Here is a 17,316-nt window from a genome sequence, read left to right on the forward strand (position 1 = left end):
TCGTGAGAGCCTGACATCACCGCAACTGACGGACGAACTGTCTGTTTGAATTACTCTTCGGAGACCACTTCGGAGGCTTTTGCTTTTTTATTTTCCAGGCCACTATTTGCCTGTCTTTTACCATATTCTTGGCAACAAGTGATGCGACGCGACAGTCGTCATCTTGCTATTGCTTTGCTTCAAGGTTCTCTACTTACCACAACCAAGGCAGATTATTGATTGATTAGGCATTCTGGGAATGTTACAATCTGATTCCTGACTACCTTATACTCCTTATCTATTATTCAGCCGTACCGCTACAAAGTTCGCTTGCTGAGGTGAGGCAAGTGAGTGCGCAACGACTGCTGAAACTCATTCTCCGCCCACCGACCTGACCCGCCTACGTCTGCCTGACTCAACTCGATTCGATTAAACCTGATTACATGATCCATTTCGACTCCTCCACAATCCAATCTTCAACCTTTCCCCTCCGCCAAACGCTGGTCCCGCGACAGCGACAGCGATAGCGAATATCGACCCTTCACCATGTTTTGGAGATTCGGCGGTTACGCCAACATCTCCACCATCGACACAATCCTCGATAAGCCAGACTTTACCCTCGAGGAGCTACTCGAGGAGACAGACTTGATCCAGGAGCTCAAGCAGCACAACTCAAAGCTCATCGAATACCTCCGAAGCGACAAGGTCCTCGATAATCTGCTCGAATATGTAGTCGCTCCAAAGCTCGAGACCGTCGAGTCTCCCGACGAGTCCACCGACCAAGAGGCCAAGGCCAAGAACCGTTTCCTCTCTCTCTCGCGACCGCGCGCATCATCCCGCGCCACCGACCCGGGCGACGATGAGGAGGAGCAGGAGAAGAAGCGCAATCGCTACGCTTTTGTAGCTTGCGAGATTCTTAGCTCCGATACTTGGTCCATCTACGAGGCCTTGGCTGAGAACAGACAATTGATTCGCGATTTTTGGAACTTCTTGTCCCGCCCTGCCCCGCTCGATCCCCTCCAGGCGAGCTACTTCACAAAAGTCAATGAGTCTCTGTTCGAGAAGAAGACTGAGGACATGATGGAATTATTGACGACTCTTCCCGATGCTGTCCCTAATTTACTCAAGCATGTTGAGTGTCCTATGGTCATGGACCTACTGCTCAAAATCATTGCCCTGGACCGTAACGAGGGTGGCCAGGGTGTGGTCGAGGTGCGAAATCTCCCCACTAATCTAATGCATCTGTGCTAACATCATGACTTTAGTGGTTGTACTCCAAGGACATCATCCCGAGCCTTCTTTCCTGCCTCAGCCCCGAGAACAACTGGGTTGTGCAAACCGCCGCAGGTGACTTCATCAAGGCGATAATCACCATCTCTGCCAATGCCTCCCAGAACGAACAACAATGCATCGGCCCTAACGAGCTCACCCGCCAGCTTGTTTCCAAGCCATGCATTGAGCAGCTTATCGGCTACATGCTTGGCGGCGGCAACCCTCTGACAGTTGGTGTTGGTATCATTATTGAAGTCATTCGAAAGAACAACTCCGACTATGATCCTGATATGGGCACCGAGGCGAGCGCTGCGCCCTCCAGCCGCGATCCCATCTACCTGGGTACCCTTCTTCGTCTGTTCGCTGAGAACGTTCCCAAGTTCATGAACCTAATCATGGACGTTCCCTCTAAGAAGGAGAAGATCGACTCGACCTTTGGCGTCAAGCTCGAGCCCCTTGGCTTTGACCGATTTAAGACATGTGAGCTCATGGCCGAGTTGTTGCACTGCAGTAACATGGGCTTGTTGAATGAGCCAGGTTCCGAGGAGCTTACGGCTCAGCGTGATATCGAGCGACAACGTCTTCGTACCGAGGGCAAGTTGGCGCCGCTCAAGGAGGAGGATCACTCCACTGACGACTTGACCATGCGAAGCGCTGCACCCGAGGAGAAGAGACGTCTTGAGGTCACTAACGCTGACGACGATGGTTTCGAGGAGGTTGAGCCTAGCAAGGAGATGAGTGAGGATACTTCTCATGAGTTTGTCAAGGCTGAAGACGACATTCCTGGCGCTTCTACAACATCGCTCAGCAAGGATGAGGATGACTTTGTCGATGAGCCGCTCAGCCCTCCTCAAACAGCCGCAAAGGGCGACGAGACACGATTCGATGAGCCGGATTTGATGGTTGCGCCTTTGTCACCCACAAAAACCAAGACCGCTGAGCCTGCGTCTGCAGAGCCTGCTAAGGCTGATTCAACTGAGAAGTCCGAATCCAAGGAGCCCGGCAGCGAAAAGGCCGAGGAATCCAAGCCTAAGACAACGCAAGAGGATACTCCAAAGGAGGACACATCTGATTCTTCAGCTATCCTGACTCCTGCTCCATCCGAGCCAGAATCCAAGGCTGAATCTACGGATGCCTCCGTCAAGGTGGAGGAGCAGCCTCGAGGTATCTCTCCTCAGCCGGACGATATGCCTGCACCTCTCTTCTCTGCTCCTCCTCCACCGGAATCTGGAGCTGATCGCCCACCACAAGCGGCTGAAAAGGCGGCTGGTGATGCTCAAGCTGCGACTGCTGAGGCCTCCACCACTGAGACAAAGACCGAGGAGGCCAAGGACGACAAGCCTAAGGAGGAGCAGCAGCCTACCGGACAGGCTAGCGAGGAGCCCGTCGTTGGAGATTTCCTGAAGCTTCAGTTCGTTGAACACCGTGTTGTCCCAACCATTCTTGTAAGTGAATCATGCCCTCCACTGATTGCCATCTAACATGGGCAGAACTTCTTCTTTGCATACCCCTGGAACAACTTTCTGCATAATGTTGTGTACGATATCGTTCAGCAAGTTTTCAACGGCCCCATGGACCGCAGCTACAACCCCACATTGGCCGTTTCATTGTTCGAAGCTGCCGACGTTACAAGTGCCATCATCAACGGCCAAAAGGCCAGCGACGAGTCCCAGGCCAAGACCAAGACCCGCATGGGATACATGGGACACCTCACCCTCATCGCTGAGGAGGTTGTTAAGTTCACCGAACGCCATCCCCCGGAGCTCCTCTCGGAGACTGTTCTTGACCGAGTCATGAGCCAGGAATGGATCAGCTACGTTGAGGGATCGCTCGCCGAGACACGCGAGCGAGACAATGCCATCCTTGGTGGTGTACGACCGGAGGTAGCTATGGGCAACCGGTCAATGGGCGGCAGTGGACTTGGTGGCGTTGGCCTGTCTGGCTTGAGCGGAGGCTCTGGCGGTGGTGGTTCCAGTGCACTTGCGGAAGCTGGCCTTAACGGGGGAATAGAGCTCAGCCAGGACAGCGGAAATGGCATCGGCCCTTTCACTATCAGTGGAGCCACATTAATGTCTGGCTTTGGCAGCAGCAGCGATGAGGAGGACGAAGATGGGGACGAAAACGAGGAGGATGTCAATTCCGAGGTGAGTGGTGTTTCCGCTGAAGCTGAAGACGATGGTTCGGATCACAGCATCCCTGGATACCCTGGCATAGCAGAAACACTTGAGGATGTGATCATGCGGTCTCCTGAGACTTTTGCATCACAATTCCCTGACTTGGATTATCGGGAGGACGTCACAAGGGGGTCTCCTATGGACTTGGACGAAACTGTAGCACACCATCAGCGCTCATCTCAAGATGAAGAGCAACAGCATGCTGAGCAGGTTGAGGATGTCTCGAAACCAGAAGGCAACCCTTAGGAGGGCGCATCTTACTGGGGAACACTTGATCGTCCACGCACAAGACGAGAGACGCGAGTCAGGCGGCGCCCTGAGATGCTGCAACTTGACGACCTTGAGAATTTCGAGGACGTCGAGGTTGAAGAGCTCATGAGGCTGCTGACGGCAACGAGGTTTTGAGACATTTATACCAGGCGTTGTGGGATAGAATGGGCGGATGGATGGCTGGGGGTATAATCATGTAAGGTCTGGATTGACCTAGTTTGGGATCTGTATAGAATAATGATTGGCAACGGAGACAAGAGTTAGGAGTGCACACTGCTACGAAGGAACGAAATGGAAAGGGGGGTCAGGCTTCGATGCCAGTGTTTTCAGGACGCCTATCCCTCCGACTCATCTCCTAGTGTCAACTGATCATTTCACACTCATGAGCGCCTCGTACTGACGAGACATTTCTAGTTCCGAGCTTATACGGACCCCTTGAACTCAGGATCAATGGAACCTCCATCGATTCCCCCACCACCTCCACCTCCCCCGCCGCTGAACATTCCTCCTTCTAGGGCGAGACTTCAACTGGCGGCTCGATTGGCGATGCATCAGAAGAACAACCAGGCACAATCATCTGGAAATTTAAGTAACGATGATGATGACGATGACGAGAACCCTACAGATCCGTTTGCCGATACAGAAGAGGACTTTGACGATGATGATCAGACGCAAGGTGATGAAAGGGGCGCATGGTGGAGAGACGTGGTGAGGGATCGTGGAGGAAAGCCAGATGGGAATGAATCAGACGACGAGCGTGATGACGACGATGACGATGAGTTTGGAGACTTCGCCATGCCGGAAGACGACGCTCAAAACGTTATAAGACCTCAACCTGTGAATCCTGCAAAGGAAGGCTCGGCTTCGACGAGGGGATTGAGTGGACTATGGCCGTTTGGACTGTCAAAGGCGGAGAAGGAAAAGGAGGGGAGTAGACAGGCTGCTGAGGAGGGGAAGGATGATGAAGTCAAGGCTGTGGAAGTTAAGGAGGCCAAGAGAAGAACGAGTATTGAGGATCCTGACGATGACGAGGTTGTGGTTTAGATACCTGAGATGGAGGGATTAATGGTGTACGATATGAATATAGGAATTGCTATGGGTTTATGTGTATGTAGACTTGCATCAAGACAGTTGTTTCAATTACGTGGTGTGCCTTGTATGGAGGTAAGTAGTGTTTGGGTGTTGTGGAGGGATGAGATGCTCCATCTGATGTGCTACTCCTTTGCAGAGGGTTGGCTTTCCAGGAATGTAAACATCTTTCTCTCAGCGCTCAGTGTTATCACAGTCTCTTGATCTCGCCCCCAGCAAGATTAATAATACACAGAACGTTTATGTCAGGAGGATTGGATCCCCTGAATCATAGCTGAACTCTCAAGCGCTTAGACATGACCGGTCCGTGTCCAACGGAGTCTTGAAGCGTGAGCACTAAAACGGCCCCAGCTCATCTCGCTTATAGCCTTATCTCGCTTGTAACCGAGGACTCCCGTCTCGGAAACACGGGAAGTCCTTGTTTGAAAGGAGAATGATTCTCCGTATTTGACAATTATTCTGGTCTTTGATCTTGGGCATGGGGATGAGGGTTTAATAGTTTGTTTTATGTTTAGAGCGGGAGAGAAGACGGGATGGAAGGGCAGGGTGTTTAGGGAAAGTTTAAAATGGAAAGTAAGTGTTTTAATCTCGGTAAGTTCGCCCTGCAGATCTGGACCAAAGTTCTCTTTTTCCTTTTCGCTAAGGCAAGGAGTAAGGATCTGATAATAACAGGTGTAAGATGTCGGTCAACTTAGATGTATCAGGTCAGAGTGTAAGACTTGCAGATGCGAGGGGGCCAAGCATGTACAGCGGTTGGTAGAATGCAAAAGGGGAAAACTTGTGATGATGGATTTTGGGGGTTGATCCTTCAATACGATGTGCTATGACGAACTCTAACAAAGTTTCGAGTTTGGATCCGAGGGTATCAGCCGTGTTAATGGAAGAGTGACATCGTCGCGAAGATCAAGACCATCAGTATTTTAATCTGTCAGCTTGAAACAGCTCAAATCACTTCTCCAACCTTACCACTATATGTTGGTGTTCAATCTCGATGATTGTCAAAGCCAAGTAAATAGGAGCAGACGCGCATTGCGGCACGTCATGGTGTGGTGATGGAGTACTGATCGCGGTCTCAATTCGTTGTGACCTCGAGTCACGGGTACCTGGGCCCTGCTGCTTGAGCTGGGCGGGTCTGGGGTAGTTTGTACAACTGGCAGTTTTGGGGGCTGTGAGTTGGAGCACAGGATTCAAGATTTGGGATGTTTGAGGATGGAGGGCATGTCATAGAAGAATGGGCTTAAAACAAGAAGAGAAATGGTAGAATAACTCAAGGATCGCATCTTCAATTACCGATGCTCTTTTGAGCAGATCTTGTTGATAGCATCATCGGTTCAATCCAATGTCTCCCCAAAGACCAAGCCTACCAGGGCTCATCACCGACTTCTCCCACGACTCACCAGACCAACTCATAGAAGCGATAGCCTCAACACTCTCAATATCGCTCAACGACATTCTTCTCTTTGATTCTTTCACCGAGCTAGGCGGCGATGAAGAAGCAGCCGAACTCGTCCGTCAAACATGTCAAAGCAAAGGCTTCGATATTAAAAGCGACGACATAATGGCGTGTCAGACGCTAGCCGAGCTTCAGACAAGATGTACGCCAAAGTCTAGGTCTGACTCGGTAGAGTCTTATTCTTCGTCTTCCAGCGGAAGTGTTAGGGGGGTTAGTGGTAGGGCTGCAGGGGGAACCTCAGCGGTGGACCCTAATTTGGAGAGCTTACTTCAGTCATTTCCCAGCGTCAGCAGCGTGTGCATGGTCTGGCCCAGAGCAGGCCCATTCGACGGCCAACTCGTTGCTCTTATTAAGATCGACCCTAGCCTCCAGCTCCAGAGCAGTAGCAGTAAATCTCTACCTATCGACTCTGTTAGGGACGAGATTTCTTCACTTCGCATGGCCGTGCAGCAGCCCCAGATATGGATTCCCACCGACTTTGACTTTGACGATAATAAACGTGGCGCGCAAACATGGGTGCAGAACATGGACGAGATTACCTACAAGGAGGTCATGAAGCTTCAGATTCCTACGCGACGGCGGGTGGTGAAGAGACAAATGCCCAGGGTGGGGAGTGAGGATTTGGAGGTGTTTCCGATGAGTTCGATGCAGCAGCTTTACCTGGCTGCTGTTGAGAATGAGAGTGAGAGTGAGAGGTGGACGAAAGGGCTCATGGTTAGGGTTAAAGGCGGTGCGGAACCGGCTGATGTCGACGCCGCGATTGAAGCCATCATCGCTAGGCATGATATGCTCAGAGCACGATTCGTTAAGGGCGATGAGTGGATGCAGTGTGTTACTCCCAAAGGCACGAATTCCTACACCCTTTCGCATCATGTTGATGTTGGTGAGGATGAGATACTCGCGCTCATCAACGAAACCGAAGATACGATTGATCCATTCGATGGACCGGTTTTTGCGGCAATGTATATTCACAACCAGGACAAGCAGATGCTATACCTCGCGGCGCACCAACTCATTCTCGATTCACTATCCTGGAGGATCATTCTCAACGATTTGGAAGAGTTGCTCCAAAAAGGCACGCTTTTGTCGGAGGGCAGTGTGTCGTTTGAGCGGTGGATTGAGTATCAGGGCCATGAGATGGAGCAGAGGTTGTTTGAGCCGACACTTCCGTTTGATGTCTTCTCGGCGAATCTGGAGTATTGGGATCTGGATCCGGATGCGAATACCTACGGAAACTCAGACCGGTTGTCTTTTCAACTCACTGCGGAACAAGCGTACTCTCTGGAGCGATCATCGGCGCAGGTCTTGAGAACAGATTCGGCAGATGTTATACTCGCTGCACTCCTCCTTTCATTCTGCCAGGTCTTTCCTGATAGACTTTTACCGACGTTATGGAAGCAGGAAAATGGGCGGGATGCTTCAGAGGGAGATTTTAACATTTTGGAAACGGTCGGGTGGTTCGCTTCACTATGTCCAATCGGTGTGTCTGTTGATCCAGAGACAGATTTGATTGAAGTCATCACTTTGATCAAGGATACAAGAAGGAGCATACCAAGATCAGGTGTTCCGTTCTTCAATTCCGAGTTTTCATCATCTCAAGGCGCAGCGATGAACACACCCCTCGAAATCATCTTCAACACTGTCGATACTGCGAAACAGCTTCAACGAAAGAACGGATTGTTGGAACCTATCGCCCTACCTGGCCAATCTCATTTCAAGTCCACCACTGGATCCGATATTGGAAGGATCGCTCTTTTCGAAGTCTCAGCGATGATGGATAACGCTGGAGGTCAGATTGATGTGATGTACAGCAAGGCCTGCAAATTCCAGGACAAGATCCAGACATGGATTCAAGTATTTGAGTATCAACTTCTCGAAGCTATTACGAAACTCGAATCTCACGAACCACGACTCACACTCTCCGACATTCCTTTAATCCAATCATCATATCAAGCTCTTGAGCGACTCACATCAGATCGAAGGATTAACGTCAAGGACATTGAGACGATACAGCCCATCACACCAGCCCAGCAAGAACTCCTCATCGCACAATCTCAAAACAGCGAATCCTTCCACGTCCATGTATCTCACGAACTCACCGGTTTGAACCACATTATCGATGTTACGAGGTTGTGTGAAGCGTGGGAGGTCATTGTTGCAAACACACCTGCTCTACGGAGTATTTTCATCGATGCTGTTTCAAGAGAGGGTTTGTTTGATCAAGTTGTGCTGAAGAAAATCTCACCGAATATTCTATTCATTGAGACGATGGACCCGAGAGAAGCGATTGGCACGTTGCCGGGGTTGAATATGGGGTTTGGAGAGCCGAGACATAGACTTTCGGTGTGCTATAATCCTGAGGGGATGATGGTGAGGCTTGATGCTAGCCAGGCACTCTGCGATGTAAGCCCCCATTCACATACTGTCAACTAAGGTGTTAACTGTGATAGTTGCCGAGTCTTCATCTCTTGATAGCGGAACTAAGCCGTGTCTACTCCGGTCAAGATCCCCAGGACAATTCATCGCTTCATAACACATATCTCCACCAGATAGCCTCCATCGACACAGCTTATAGTCTTGAAGTTTGGAAAACGAGCCTTTCCTACGCAACACCATGTATCTTCCCGCCCCTCTCGACCACTTCAAAGGATACGTTCCACACCGTTCCCTTTGATCTCGACATTCCGACCATGCAAATGCGCATGTTCTGCCAACAGAACCAAGTCCACGCCCAAGCTGTTTTCCAACTTGCTTGGGCTCTCGTCTTACGTGCCTTTGTAGGCATGGACGCTGTTACGTTTGGGTATCAATTCTCCGCGCGCGATGAACAACTCCTCTGTGGGATTGAAGAACTGGTCGGGAGTTTTGCAACCATTCTACCGTGTTATATCGAACTGCCGCCTTCCGCTTCTCTGGAACAGTGTCTTGCTATCGCGGGAGAAGGGTATGCCAATGCGAGGAAGCATGATAATCTCACCATGTCTGAAGTTCAGCATGCGTTGGGGCTCAAGGATAAGAGGCTGTTTAACACTTGCCTTTACTTTCATGAGGAGAATAATCTCGTCGGGGGCGATGAGTTGATAACCACGCCTTTGACATATGGGCGCAAGACGGATTGTGATGTGTCCCTTACGCTTATGTTCATCAACGATCGTTTACACGTCAACTTCACATCCCGACATCTCTCAACTTCTCAAATTCAGAGTGTTATGAATAGTTTTCACTCAGCCTTAACGCAAATCCTCACGACACCCCAAAGGCTCATCGTGGAGACAGATCTTCTTACAGATAGGGACTACGCCCAACTCGTCGTTCAAGACTGGGCCACCCAATCTCAAAAAATCTCATCCTGTCTCCACGATGTTATTCTTCAGCATAGTCTTCTTCGTCCAGACGCAGAAGCTGTCTGTTCCTGGGACGGCGACATAACATACGCCCAACTCTCAACGCTCGTTTCACGCCTGAAAACATACCTCGTCAATCTCGGCGTCGGACCAGGAACTATAGTCCCCGTCGTTCTCGAAAAGAACCATTGGGCGCCCGTTATAATCCTCGCTGTTCTTTCAGCCGGTGCCAGTTTCGCAGCGTTGGATTCGCAGGATGCTAGTACGGTGAAATCGACTATTGATTACCTCAATCCTCATATCGTTCTGGCGACTGAGACGGCTTGGAAGGATTTGAGTTCGTTGGCGATCAATCTTGTCATTGTTAATGATACATTCTTCGCAATGCTGACGCCGTATCTTTCGACGATGGGACAAGAGGCAAGTCCTGACCACGCAGCGTGTGTATTTGTCGCGCCTAAGAAATCAAGGAGTATTTTCTTCACGCATGCTTCGCTACTCTCTGCATTCTTCGCCCAAGGACCAGCGTTGAAACTCAACAGCGAAAGCCGCGTTCTTCAACTCTCAGCCTTCAACGTCGATATCTCCCTGGTGGAAATTCTTGGAACTTTAGTTCACGGTGGTTGTGTCTGCATTCCCTCAGCACACGAACGAAGTAACGATATTGCGAGTGCCATGGCTCGAATGGATGTGACGTGGTCGTACATGACAAGTCTTATCGCGAGGAGCATCCATCCAGATTCAGTACCGAGTTTACGAACGCTGTGTTTTCGAACGAGAAAACTGGATCCTGATACATACATGCCGTGGATGGAAGATCATGATATTCTCCTTGCGTATGGCGCACCGGATATTTGTCCCCTCGGCATTTCAGTCACGGAAGTTGAGAAGGATAACAGTTTGGACGTTATTACGCCACCGGTCACGGGTCGTTTTTGGGTTCTTAATCCTGATAATCCTAAGAAGCTCATGCCTGCTGGTGCAATTGGTGAATTGGCCATCGACAGTCCTCTCGTTACGCCTCATCGCTTTGCACTGGACAGGCCTCTCGTGGCACCAGATTTGGAGGGTGAGCGACAGAGACCTCGATATCTCAAGACAGGGCATCGTGTGCGCTATCTCGACGACGGAAACGTCCAGTTCATTTCTAGCGTTCGCGACGAGGTTAGAGTCGGAGGTCTAATGGTCGACGTCGCGCAAGTTGAACAACTCATGCGTCATTGTCTAGGCCAAGGCATCGATGTAGTCGTTGACTCCGTCACCATGCGCGACACAGGTCCTTTGCTAGCTGCGTTTCTTCAACTCGGTCACGCTATGCAACCTAATGAGAATCTTCACACTCTCACCCCTGAGACTCGAGAACGGACGTATATCGCTAAGAAGATGTTTGAAGCATCCCTCGAGAACCCAACGTCCAACACACGTCGTCTTCCACGACACTCTATCCCCGCGGTCTTTATCCCCGTTCGAGCATTTCCAATGTCAACGTCTTTAAAAGTCAACCGGCGAAAACTCCAGCGCAGCGTCGCTAATCTCTCAACACACGATGTTCTGCTTATGTCGCACGTTCCTAACCCAGGAGAAATCCAACGTGTAACTCTCTCGCAAAAACCTCTTCCCCTCACAGGCCCTGAAGAAATGATGCGAGAAATGTGGGCAACTACCCTTGGTATTTCTGTTTCTGCTGTGAAAGGCTCAAGTACTTTCTCATCAGTCGGTGGGAATAAGTACCTCGCTGCTCACCTCGTCATCGCAGCTCGCAAATTTGGTGTTTACATCTCACTATCTGATCTGTTAGGTGAACGGTCACTTACCGAGATATGTCGCTCTGCCGAGTCTTCTACGAGGAAAGTCTCGGCTCGAAAACAGGTCGCGAGGAAGATTGATACGAAATTCGTCAAGGAGGTCATCGCGCCGCAGCTTGGAGTTTCTTCACCTGATGTTCTTGACTTCACTGAGGCGTCCTCCCAACAAGTTCGCGCTCTTGAACTAGGAATGTTTCCAAACCGAGCTGATATAATCTGTCTCGCACTTCGTTTCAACGGTCCCATTGATGCATCGCGTCTCGAAACAGCTTGTAAAGGACTGAGCGACATGCATGCTATTCTCAATGTAGCGTTCATTTCGCACCTTCACATGGCTTATCAAGTCCACTGCGCTTCTTTCAAGCCGCCATTCTCAACCATTTCTTGCAGTACAGGCTCTCTTGAAGAAGTCACGCAGAATCTTATCAAGGAGCATCAATCTCTACCTTTTGACCCAACGACACCTGTTACGAACTTTACATTCTTAAATGCAGAACAACAAGGATGCTTGGTTATTCGTCTAAGTACATCTCAAATCGACGATGTCGCCGCTCATTTACTCGTTCACGAACTCACAGCTCTCTACGAAGGAGACGATACGACTGACGTACCGAGATCTTCGTATCTTGACTACACGCGCGCTTCACGAGTAACGCGTGCTCAAGGTCTAGAATACTGGAATGTTCAACTTGAGAATGCAAAGATGACAAAAATCATCGCTCATACACGCCCTGCTGCTCCAGCGTCTCTGTCTGAGATTCGAACGGTAAACCATACAACTTCTCTAGGCCATCTATCCTCCTACGGCATGACTCCTGATGCAGCGCTAAAAGCATCATGGGCCATCGTCCTCTCAACACTCTCATCCTCCCACGACGTTCTCTTCGGCGAAGTCATCCACACTTCAACCCCGGATATCGTCGGTCCCATGACAAACATCCTCCCTGTACGAGTCCAATTCCCTTCCAGTCACAGCACACCCCTCGATCTCATGAACTGCATCCAACTCCAGCGCCAATCCCACTCTCGCTTCGAAACATTCGGGTTTCAAGAACTCATCAACAAATGCACAAACTGGCGCGCCTGTACACGCTTCAGCACCGTCCTTCAGCATCACATCCCTGGACCGCACGATGGATCGTCGACGATGAATATCGACGGTGCGACGTTTACGTACAAGATGGTAGAAGCGTGGACGAGGGACTTTCCAGATCTTTTTGTAAGGTCGAGCATTGAGGCGAATGATCGTGTTGTTCTGGAGATCAAGTACTCTGAGGAACGACTTACTGCTGCGTTTGTGCAGAGTTGTTTGAGTTTGCTTGTTGCGGCGTGGGAGACTATTACGCATCCTGAGACGATTCATCAACCGATGGTTCACTCGTCAGATGAGATTTCGAGATCACAGAGGCAGATCCCTTTACCTGCGAAACAACCCCCTCAAGGACCGCCCGTTGAATCGCTTGATGCGGCTCAACGCAGGGATCTTCAAGTTTCTATCGTCAAGGCCTGGGATAAGGTCATAAAACCTTCTTCCACAAGCATCCCAAAAGATAAAATCCCCACGACACCATTCTACGCTATCTCTGGCTGCATTCTTCCCGCACACACTCTCACAGCTGAACTCAACAACGTCCTCCCCGTTAGCATCACATTGGAAGACGTCCTCGCCCATCCAAGCATGCACTCTCAACTCGAGCTCCTAACACGTCTTCTCCCTCCCAAGTCAGACTCTGGATCTTTACTCCGCCCAAAGTCAAGGTCCGGTCCCGAGCGCTCAACGACAACAGCACTTCGCAACGGGCTACGAAATCTCAAGAACAGAAATAGCATGCTAAGTCTGAAAAGCAGCTGGATCAAAAACAAGCGTCCCTCAACAGCGCACTCGGACGATGAGCCTGTTCCCGTTATCCCAGAGACAGTACCAGAAGCGCCCGTTCAAGAAGTCCTCTCGCCCATCCCAACGATTGTAATTCCGGAGATTGGGTCTTCAGATACACCCGTTAGTTCAAGCGGGCCAATGTATGAACTCGACGGCGGTCCCGTTCTCGGCGATAGACGAAGTAGCGGAGGATCGTCGTGGAGAACAGTTGAAGAGGGAAGTTTGATGAGTCCTGTCAGCCCAGTGAGTCCAGGACGGAGGGTGTCGACATGGGGCAGTATGTTTGAACTACCCATGAGAGGACTGTCACCATTTGGAAACAGGTCACCGAGATGATACACTCATTGTTGATTTCTTTTGTGGCGCTATGCCTGTTGAGGCTGATGGATAATGATGATAATGTCTTGTTTCTTAGTTTTGGTAATATGTAGATAATGAAGGATACCCATTGAACCAACTCCAGCTCGCTTGTGAACATCCATGGCTGTACGAGTAAATGAGCTCAAACTGCAGACTTTGAACGAACTGATTCAGCTAACACCATGCTAATCCCCAGCTTTACTATATCACATACCAAACACCAAAACGTGCAAACAAACTGTCCTCGACTACAACCTCTTGGTTTTTTATACAATATCTGTCCCAACAGACAATCTCTATGTCAATGCAACCGGGGTATATAAATCTTCCAAGTAATTCAAAAATGTCCCAATACAAAAAAACGCACGCTCAAATCCCATATACATTGCGCCAAATCATCTCATCGTGATGCCCCAGTCGAGGCGGCTAGTGGAATTCACCCACCCGAGGCCCGAAGTAATCCGTGCCCTCAAGAGGTTGAAGAGGACAGGCGTCGTCCTCGCATCCCACGTAGCCAACTGTGTTGCCCCACCAGTTGAACTCGGTGCCTTCAAGCTGGAGGGAGAAGAAGATGATGATGCCTGCAATGGCGATACCGCAGGACCAGGCTGCAGAGAGCACGAAGTTGTACTGCAACTGTTAGTATTGTTTCGTGAGTTTGGAGAATTTTGAGGCAACTTACTTTAGACCACAAGCCGAGGTAGCGCGACTTGAGATAAATCCAGGAAAAGTACGCAATGGGTACCGAGGGCCAGACATACGACATGTTGTAAGGTGCCCAAACGATACCTCCATACATGATAGCCACAGGGTGAATCTGTCTTGTCCAGGTCCAGTTGGGGAACCTCTTGTTGATAGCCCAAACAGCCAGAACAACCACAACACCCAGAGGGAAACCGATCAAGACCTCAGTGTAGAGACCGTTCTTTCCAAAGATCTTGCTAGGTCCAACAGTACCCCAAAGAACTGAAGCAGTAAAGAAAGTGTTGACACTGGGGCAGGTCATCTTCCACCGGGCATCCTCAGTGCAGACTCCCTCGATCTGGGTCATCTGGAAGTTGAGAACACCAACGCAAACAAAGGTGCTGATAAAAGTAGCGATGATCTGAGCGAAGAAGGTGTGTCGAGGAGGAATCTTGACGTAGTGAGCAAGCTTGAGATCGTTGGAGAACATGACAGCATGGGCGCAGGTGACGTAGCCAAAAGACTTGAAGTAGTTCATGGCCAGAGCATTGCCTTCAACGAAGGAACCTCCAATAAACTCAGCGAGAACTGTCAGAGTGACCTCAATACCAGTCATGGCCTTGATGATACCGACGGGAATGACAAACACAAGGCAAAGTGCAAGACCGTAGAAAATGACACCAGGTGAAGTGTGGGTGTCCCAGCCAGCAATACCAGAAATACCAAATGCAATAGCGCAAACAAGGCAAACCATGTACCACCACTCAGGAACTTCACGGTAGGCCTTCATGAGACGAGTGTGAACATCAAGGTCGTGAACCTCCTCCGCGCGCTTCGACTTCCTCCTCATGCTGTTGAAAAGACCCTTGAAGCCAGTAACAATTTCGCGTCGATGGAACAGAAGAGCATAGGTAAGGGTCGAAGTGTAGATGCCGAAGAAGAAAATGTAGATAACAACGTTTCCAGCGCCCAGGAAGGGGGGAGAGTAATCGGCGTATTTCTCGGCATCGAAGAGTCCTCGGTCGTTGATAGCTCGAGTGACGTTGTACAGCTCGCCCCAGCGATCGTAGACACGGTTGGTGTTGATGGGAAGGTATCCAGTGTTGTAGATGTTGGAGTACCAGAGGCCGAGAACCACCCACATGGAAATGAATGCACCAACAAATCGGTTGAAAGTACTGAAGAAAGGTACCATAAGAGGGTCAGCAGAATCCCAGAGGAGAACGTTCCAATCCCATGTTGGAAACGGGTTGATGCCAAGACCGTTGTTGAAACCGGTGATGGTGTTGAGGTCACGGTTATAGGGATCAATCCAGGACATCCAGCTGAAGTTGGAGAGCGAGGTCCAGATATAGTTAGGGAACCAGAACCAGACAAACATAGCACCGAACATGACATAAAAGAACTTGATACGAGAAACGCGCCAGATCTTGGCAAAGGGGCCCTGTACCGGGGAGTTGTTGTCGGTATGGAAAGCCGAGTTGAGCGCAATAGTAACCAAAGACGCAGGCCAAACGCAGTACGAGGGATAAACGAGGAAGCGACGGCAGACACCCGCCATTCCATAGCCGATAAAGTTGGTGCTCAGCGCGATCAAAATCTGGTAGGCGAAGTGGGATGCATATGGCTGGTTGAAGTACTGGGGCAGATACTGGACCCAGATGATCAAGTTCGTATAGGGAGTGTTATACGCAACGTTGGCCATGATGGTGATAAGCATATGCTCCTTCTTGGAAAAGGGCCCTGGGTTGAGGGAATGGCGCACACCGAAGAGAGTGATGCCATAGTCAGGAAGCCACCTTTCGAAACCTTTGCCAATTGGATATGAGAGCAGCTGAGCGACATTGGCCATGATGCGAATGGCAGGTTGGCGAATATCGAAAAGCTGATTGGTGAAAGCAAGAAGCATTGAAAAGACGAGACCGATTGTCCAACTTCGAATGGTTGATGAAGGGATGGAAGTATCATCCTTGTTCTCGACGACGGCACGAACTTCGGCGTAGGGGCTGTTATTTGTGATGAGAGCAGCCTCGAGCTTCATCTCCTGCACCAGACTCTCGTGCTTCTCGGGGTTCGTGAAGAGTTCATCGTTCTCGAGAAATGCCTTGATCTTTTGGATAACTACGAGTGGAAAGTTGGGATCCTTCTCGTGGATGCGATAAACGCGAGCCATTATGTGGCGCACATCTTCTAGTGTGTACTTTGAGGCCAGTTCGCGAGCCTCGAGAAGGTCATCCTCGGTGACGTGAAGGTCCTGCTCGGTGGTTTGGAAGTCGGGCATGTCATCCTGATCGTAGGAGAAAGACTGTTGAGGTCCTATGTGTCAGTCTAATTGATCCGCAGTAGGTTCGGGTCCAAACGAAGCAAGCAGCGCAAAGCAAGGCAATGTAACTAGACTCACCTCGTCAAACTCGGATGATGAATCGCTGGCGACATTGTGCTGAGCCGGAGGCAGTGGGTCAAGAGGGATCTCTTGAGGCACTCCTGTGGAAACCCTCTTTTCGTTGTCGGCCATGGCCAAAGGCCTCCTTTAGGCAATGGATCTTGAATTCCACCAATCTCAATGGCCGTACCAAAGTCCCTCGACCTGGTGTCGCTCTTTATGCGTCTTTAGTCGATTGCGCCAACGGAAGAATTGACTGAGGCGATGATGATGGTCAAGCGACAAACGTTGATGCGGTAATTCGAATCGTGACAAGGAATTCGAAGTGTTCGTGATGGTGCTATTGAGGCGATTGTGTTGGTCGACAAGAACGAAAGAGTGACGAGATGGCGCGACAGAACAAGGCTCGCGGATGAACGAGAATGGGGGGAGCCGGTATTGAATACGTTTACCACGAGTGAAGTGAGTGGTAAAAAGCAGGTATTCTAGCGTAGTCAAGGCGAGGCACGTTGCGTGGGTGGTCGGATCGAGAGTCGAGTCAAGTCTAGACGAGTGGAACAAGGTACGCGTGGCGCTACCGTCGGTAGATAACTCTCAGCTGGCAGGTATCGCGAAAGGAAGGGA

General features: G+C 50.2%; 4 protein-coding genes across 4 annotated transcripts; 3 read left to right on the plus strand and 1 right to left on the minus strand.

The window, feature by feature from the left end:
* Positions 1-525: 525 nt before the first annotated feature.
* Positions 526-3,671, plus strand: FOBCDRAFT_273665 (SIT4 phosphatase-associated protein-domain-containing protein; the record flags this gene model as incomplete). The annotated part of the gene is made up of 3 exons (XM_054704501.2): positions 526-1,191; positions 1,245-2,696; positions 2,742-3,671. 3 exons carry the CDS (start codon positions 526-528, stop codon positions 3,669-3,671), a joined length of 3,048 nt encoding a protein of 1,015 aa, XP_054560476.2.
* A 98-nt stretch (positions 3,672-3,769) lies between these two features.
* FOBCDRAFT_33134 (uncharacterized protein) lies at positions 3,770-4,838 on the plus strand. The gene is made up of 2 exons (XM_059612132.1): positions 3,770-3,891; positions 4,110-4,838. The coding sequence occupies exons 1-2, from the start codon at positions 3,868-3,870 to the stop codon at positions 4,737-4,739; spliced, it is 654 nt and encodes a 217-aa protein (XP_059467174.1). The 5' UTR covers positions 3,770-3,867; the 3' UTR covers positions 4,740-4,838.
* A 1,285-nt stretch (positions 4,839-6,123) lies between these two features.
* Positions 6,124-13,648, plus strand: FOBCDRAFT_319096 (uncharacterized protein; the record flags this gene model as incomplete). The annotated part of the gene is made up of 2 exons (XM_031183305.3): positions 6,124-8,640; positions 8,688-13,648. 2 exons carry the CDS (start codon positions 6,124-6,126, stop codon positions 13,599-13,601), a joined length of 7,431 nt encoding a protein of 2,476 aa, XP_031038947.2. The 3' UTR covers positions 13,602-13,648.
* A 251-nt stretch (positions 13,649-13,899) lies between these two features.
* Positions 13,900-16,888, minus strand: FOBCDRAFT_33141 (OPT oligopeptide transporter protein-domain-containing protein). Its single transcript, XM_059612133.1, has 2 exons — positions 14,308-16,888; positions 13,900-14,255 (listed from the first exon to the last, which is right to left on the minus strand). The coding sequence occupies exons 1-2, from the start codon at positions 16,588-16,590 to the stop codon at positions 14,052-14,054; spliced, it is 2,487 nt and encodes an 828-aa protein (XP_059464843.1). The 5' UTR covers positions 16,591-16,888; the 3' UTR covers positions 13,900-14,051.
* Positions 16,889-17,316: the final 428 nt, after the last annotated feature.

This window comes from Fusarium oxysporum, chromosome V (assembly GCF_013085055.1).
Source record: "Fusarium oxysporum Fo47 chromosome V, complete sequence".
In the NCBI taxonomy this organism is placed as follows: Eukaryota; Fungi; Ascomycota; class Sordariomycetes; order Hypocreales; family Nectriaceae; genus Fusarium; species Fusarium oxysporum.